At 43.6% G+C, this 6,671-nt stretch overlaps 1 protein-coding gene across 1 annotated transcript in view; it reads left to right on the forward strand.

Annotated features, from left to right (window-relative positions):
* LOC127908431 (mitochondrial glutamate carrier 1-like) overlaps positions 1-5,289 on the forward strand; it is a 77,646-nt gene extending 72,357 nt beyond the window's left edge. Inside the window, 5 exon segments of the mRNA XM_052466812.1 lie at positions 669-718; positions 721-812; positions 1,156-1,310; positions 3,010-3,085; positions 4,983-5,289. Of these exon segments, the coding sequence (XP_052322772.1) occupies positions 669-718; positions 721-812; positions 1,156-1,310; positions 3,010-3,085; positions 4,983-5,130 (521 nt within the window). The 3' untranslated portion in view covers positions 5,131-5,289.
* The last annotated feature ends 1,382 nt before the right edge of the window (positions 5,290-6,671 follow it).

Consider the following 6,671-nt stretch of genomic DNA (forward strand, 5'->3'; position numbering starts at 1 on the left):
GTAGGTGGATAGGTAGGTAGGTAGGTAGGTAGGTAGGTAGGTAGGTAGGTAGGTGGATATGTATGTAGGTGGATATGTATGTAGGTGGATATGTATGTAGGTGGATATGTATGTAGGTAGGTTGATATGTAGGTGGATATGTAGGTAGGTGGGTGGGTAGGTAGGTAGGTGGATAGGTATGTAGGTAGGTTTGTAGGTAGGTAGGTAGGTGGGTAGGTAGGTGGGTAGGTAGGTGGGTAGGTAGGTGGGTAGGTGGATAGGTAGGTGGATAGGTAGGTAGGTAGGTAGGTGGATAGGTAGGTAGGTAGGTAGGTAGGTAGGTGGGTAGGTAGGTAGGTGGATATGTAGGTAGGTGGGTAGGTGGATAGGTAGGTAGGTGGGTAGGTGGGTAGGTAGGTAGGTGGATAGGTAGGTAGGTGGGTAGGTAGGTGGGTAGGTAGGTAGGTGGGTAGGTGGATATGTAGGTAGGTGGGTAGGTAGGTGGGTAGGTAGGTGGATGGGTAGGTATGTAGGTAGGTGGGTAGGTGGATGGATGGATACTATATTGTCCACAGACAGAACAGAAAAGTTAGTGCATCTTCATTACAATAATACTAAAATTGTTCCTTAACAAATCAACTATCAGAAAAGCTCTAACTCCACGCTGTCCCTGTCTGTCCTTCTATCAGAGGCCCAGAGGAAGCTGATGCCAGAGACGGTGGTACCGGGACCGTGCCGACCAAGTCCCCCACCGCCATGCAACTGACCAGGGAACTGCTTAAGGAGAAGGGAATCGCTGGGCTGTACAAGGGCCTGGGGGCCACACTGCTCAGGTAAACAACAGAGCACCACAGACAGACACTGTTCTGACCACCAACTACCCTCGACTCATTGGCTCTATCTCAATTGTATTTCCTAGATTTCCTACCGTCCTCTTCCTCGTCTCCTTCTCAAAACGTATGGAGGAAAAAGATCAGGGACTAAGGGACCTTGGATCTTCTCCTCCAAGGCGTTTTGAGGAGTCGAGGAAAGAGGACATGAGGAATCGAGGAATCAAAGAAATACAATGAAAGCCCATTCATAGATACACCGACACACACACTGAGGTATGGCAATATGATAAAACTCTCCTCTGCTCGTCTCTCGTTTCTCCCTTCCTCTCTTCTCTCTTCTCAGGGATGTTCCGTTCTCCATCATCTACTTCCCTCTGTTTGCCAACCTGAACGACCTGGGGAAGAGAGGAGCGGAGGGCCCCGCTCCGTTCTATGTCTCATTCCTGGCAGGCTGTCTGGCTGGCAGCACGGCCGCCGTGGCTGTTAACCCTGTAGATGGTGAGACATAATATTATAATATCTAGTTAATAATACTGTAGTAATATATAGGCTGGCAGACTGATGGTGAGACATGATATTATAATATCTAGTTAATAATACTGTAGTAATATATAGGCTGTTAACCCTGTAGATGGTGAGACATAATATTATAATATCTAGTTAATAATACTGTAGTAATATATAGGCTGGCAGACTGATGGTGAGACATAATATTATAATATCTAGTTAATAATACTGTAGTAATATATAGGCTGTTAACCCTGTAGATGGTGAGACATAATATTATAATATCCAGTATCTAGTTAATAATACTGTAGTAATATATAGGCTGGCAGACTGATGGTGAGACATAATATTATATATCCAGTATCTAGTTAATAATACTGTAGTAATATATAGGCTGTTAACCCTGTAGATGGTGAGACATAATATTATAATATCCAGTATCTAGTTAATAATACTGTAGTAATATATAGGCTGGCAGACTGATGGTGAGACATAATATTATATATCCAGTATCTAGTTAATAATACTGTAGTAATATATAGGCTGTTAACCCTGTAGATGGTGAGACATAATATTATAATATCCAGTATCTAGTTAATAATACTGTAGTAATATATAGGCTGGCAGACTGATGGTGAGACATAATATTATATATCCAGTATCTAGTTAATAATACTGTAGTAATATATAGGCTGTTAACCCTGTAGATGGTGAGACATGGGGATTTTCTTTCATACGTGTTATAACTTGTTATTAAGACCCTAGAATGTGTTACAATGTTATACTATTATACTACGTTTTGTCTCTCTGAGTTAAAATGGTCTGTATTTCGCCGGGCTCTTACACCAATCATAGGGTCTTAGTTGCATCAGTGTGTGTTGTAGTGTTACCATGGTGTTGTAGTGTTACCATGGTGTTGTAGTGTTACCATGTTGTTGTAGTGTTACCATGTTGTTGTAGTGTTACCATGTTGTTGTTGTGTTACCATGGTGTTGTAGTGTTACCATGTTGTTGTAGTGTTACCATGTTGTTGTTGTGTTACCATGTTGTTGTAGTGTTACCATGGTGTTGTAGTGTTACCATGGTGTTGTAGTGTTACCATGTTGTTGTTGTGTTACCATGTTGTTGTAGTGTTACCATGGTGTTGTAGTGTTACCATGGTGTTGTAGTGTTGTAGTGTTACCATGGTGTTGTAGTGTTACCATGGTGTTGTAGTGTTGTAGTGTTACCATGGTGTTGTAGTGTTACCATGGTGTTGTAGTGTTACCATGGTGTTGTAGTGTTACCATGGTGTTGTAGTGTTACCATGGTGTTGTAGTGTTACCATGTTGTTGTTGTGTTACCATGGTGTTGTTGTGTTACCATGGTGTTGTAGTGTTACCATGGTGTTGTAGTGTTACCATGTTGTTGTAGTGTTACCATGGTGTTGTTGTGTTACCATGGTGTTGTAGTGTTACCATGGTGTTGTAGTGTTACCATGGTGTTGTAGTGTTACCATGGTGTTGTAGTGTTACCATGGTGTTGTAGTGTTACCATGGTGTTGTAGTGTTACCATGGTGTTGTAGTGTTACCATGGTGTTGTTGTGTTACCATGGTGTTGTTGTGTTACCATGGTGTTGTTGTGTTACCATGGTGTTGTTGTGTTACCATGGTGTTGTAGTGTTACCATGGTGTTGTTGTGTATTGACAGTGATAAAGACCAGAATCCAGTCTATGAACAGAGGGAGTACAGAGGAAACCTACAGCGGGGTGACTGACTGTATCAGGTAAATCTCAACACATGGGGATTGTGGGGTATTGACGTTGTTCAGGACCCCCCCTCAAACCTACAGCGGAGTGACTGACTGTATCAGGTAAATCTCAACACATGGGGATTGTGGGGTATTGACGTTGTTCAGACACCCCCCCCTCTCAAACTCACACTTTTTGTTTTGGATAAAAACATGACAATAGGATGTTCTAAGTATAGTACAATACATATTACCACTTCAGGAGATGGTTGAGTGCCACCTAGCACTGTTTGGTGTTTCTGTAGTACAGCCATCTAGCACTGTTTGGTGTTTCTGTAGTACAGCCACCTAGCACTGTTTGGTGTTTCTGTAGTACAGCCACCTAGCACTGTTTGGTGTTTCTGTAGCACAGCCACCTAGCACTGTTTGGTGTTTCTGTAGTACAGCCACCTAGCACTGTTTGGTGTTTCTGTAGCACAGCCACCTAGCACTGTTTGGTGTTTCTGTAGCACAGCCACCTAGCACTGTTTGGTGTTTCTGTAGCACAGCCACCTAGCACTGTTTGGTGTTTCTGTAGCACAGCCACCTAGCACTGTTTGGTGTTTCTGTAGTACAGCCACCTAGCACTGTTTGGTGTTTCTGTAGCACAGCCACCTAGCACTGTTTGGTGTTTCTGTAGTACAGCCACCTAGCACTGTTTGGTGTTTCTGTAGCACAGCCACCTAGCACTGTTTGGTGTTTCTGTAGCACAGCCACCTAGCACTGTTTGGTATTTCTGTAGTACAGCCACCTAGCACTGTTTGGTGTTTCTGTAGCACAGCCACCTAGCACTGTTTGGTGTTTCTGTAGCACAGCCACCTAGCACTGTTTGGTGTTTCTGTAGTACAGCCACCTAGCACTGTTTGGTGTTTCTGTAGTACAGCCATCTAGCACTGTTTGGTGTTTCTGTAGTACAGCCACCTAGCACTGTTTGGTGTTTCTGTAGCACAGCCACCTAGCACTGTTTGGTGTTTCTGAAGTACAGCCACCGAGCACTGTTTGGTGTTTCTGTAGCACAGCCATCTAGCACTGTTTGGTGTTTCTGTAGTACAGCCACCTAGCACTGTTTGGTGTTTCTGAAGTACAGCCATCTAGCACTATTTGGTGTTTCTGTAGTACAGCCACCTAGCACTGTTTGGTGTTTCTGCAGCACAGCCACCTAGCACTGTTTGGTGTTTCTGTAGCACAGCCACCTAGCACTGTTTGGTGTTTCTGAAGTACAGCCACCTAGCACTGTTTGGTGTTTCTGAAGTACAGCCACCTAGCACTGTTTGGTGTTTCTGTAGTACAGCCATCTAGCACTGTTTGGTGTTTCTGTAGCACATATGTGATTGAGTTTACAAAGCAAATGCCCACTGGATTGGTAGAAAACATCGGGCTTTTATTCTGCAAGGAAGACACAGGCTTCTTTTGGGCTCCCACGTGGCACAGTGGTCTAAGACACAACATCTCAGTGCAAGGGCCGTCACAGCAGTACCCGGTTCGAATCCAGGCCGCATCACATCTGGCCGTGATTAGGAATCCCATAGGGCGGCGCACAATTAGCCCAGTGTCGTCCGGGCTTTGACTGGGGTGACTGACTTGCCTAGTTAAATAAAGGTTAAATAAAAGTTTAAAAATAAAAATACTTTGTAGCCAGTTAACATTTAATTGTGAAGGTTTTGGGAAAACATATCCCTCAACCAGAAGACTGTTATAATTAGCTATGTTTTTCACAGTTTTTCTTGTTATTTTTGGTGTGGTGTCGCTAATTTGAATACAGAATGAATACATTCTATACTCTATATGATAACTCAGCTGCCATATTCAGTTTAAACACATAATTAGTAACGAGGTAAAAACTATTCACTGATATCTTGTTGCTAATCTGTGTTGCCCATTTCTTTCCCATCAGTAAAATCATGAAGAACGAGGGTCCCTCTGCGTTCCTGAAGGGGGCGTACTGCCGTGCCCTGGTCATCGCGCCCTTATTTGGTATCGCCCAGGTGGTCTACTTCTTCGGGGTGGGAGAATACATCCTCAGCTTCCTGCCTGGCAACTGAGAACATCAACCAATCGGATCTCTGCCTTTCCCTCTCTCCTCACGACTACGTCACGCACGGCACACCCAAAGACACTGGGATCACCTCTCGTCATGAAATAAGGTTTTGATTGTTTGAACGACGATCGTTGTTAAAGTACGACGAACACCAATTTAGGATCGTTTTCGTTGACCCCTTTGGCTTAAGAGCACCCCCTAGAGGCAACGACGTTTGTTGTTGTTTATGTTAATGTTTAGCCTCTTCCATTGTCCTTGTTGTGTTGAATGTAATGCTATGGTCGTGAGCACAGTAGTAAGAGTACTTAGGGAGAGAGATGTGTTGAGGGCAAAAGCAACATTCCAGTGGAATTAATGCCACAAATACCATGTTCTCAAACGATGATTATCTTATTTGTTTTTTTTATATATATTTTTGTTTTGATATAAATTACAGGGTAGATCTATTGTCTGAGTATATGGTAGTTATCTCCGTTAACCTCCATAGTGTCAGAATGATCATGCGAATGACAACTATTGCCTATAAATCACATTTAATATTAATGACTTATCTTGTAGTAATATAACAATGTTAAAAAAAAAAAATGTAAAGGCTGGTCCAAATGAAAGAGCTGGATTTGATGCTAAAGAAAACAAAGGATCACTTAAGACTATTCAAAGTTTACCAAGCATGCTCATTAAAGAAACAAAATGCTCCATACCTTATTATTGTTACCAGCTATTACGTAGTATACTTAAGCAGTAAGGCCTGAGGAGCTGTAGGTATATGGCCAATATACCACGACTGAGGGCTGTTCTTAGGCTGGGTATATGGCCAATATACCACGGCTGAGGGCTGTTCTTAGGCTGGGTATATGGCCAATATACCACGACTGAGGGCTGTTCTTAGGCTGGGTATATGGCCAATATACCACGGCTGAGGGCTGTTCTTAGGCTGGGTATATGGCCAATATACCACGACTTAGGGCTGTTCTTAGGCTGGGTATATGGCCAATATACCACGGCTGAGGGCTGTTCTTAGGCTGGGTATATGGCCAATATACCACGGCTGAGGGCTGTTCTTAGGCTGGGTATATGGCCAATATACCACGACTGAGGGCTGTTCTTAGGCTGGGTATATGGCCAATATACCACGGCTGAGGGCTGTTCTTAGGCTGGGTATATGGCCAATATACCACGGCTGAGGGCTGTTCTTAGGCTGGGTATATGGCCAATATACCACGGCTGAGGGCTGTTCTTAGGCTGGGTATATGGCCAATATACCACGACTGAGGGCTGTTCTAGGCTGGGTATATGGCCAATATACCACGACTTAGGGCTGTTCTAGGCTGGGTATATGGCCAATATACCACGACTGAGGGCTGTTCTTAGGCTGGGTATATGGCCAATATACCACGACTTAGGGCTGTTCTTAGGCTGGGTATATGGCCAATATACCACAACTGAGGGCTGTTCTTAGGCTGGGTATATGGCCAATATACCACGACTGAGGGCTGTTCTTAGGCTGGGTATATGGCCAATATACCACGACTTAGGCTGTTCTTA

The sequence above is a fragment of the Oncorhynchus keta genome, chromosome 17 (genome assembly GCF_023373465.1).
Source record: "Oncorhynchus keta strain PuntledgeMale-10-30-2019 chromosome 17, Oket_V2, whole genome shotgun sequence".
Lineage (NCBI taxonomy): Eukaryota > Metazoa > Chordata > Actinopteri > Salmoniformes > Salmonidae > Oncorhynchus > Oncorhynchus keta.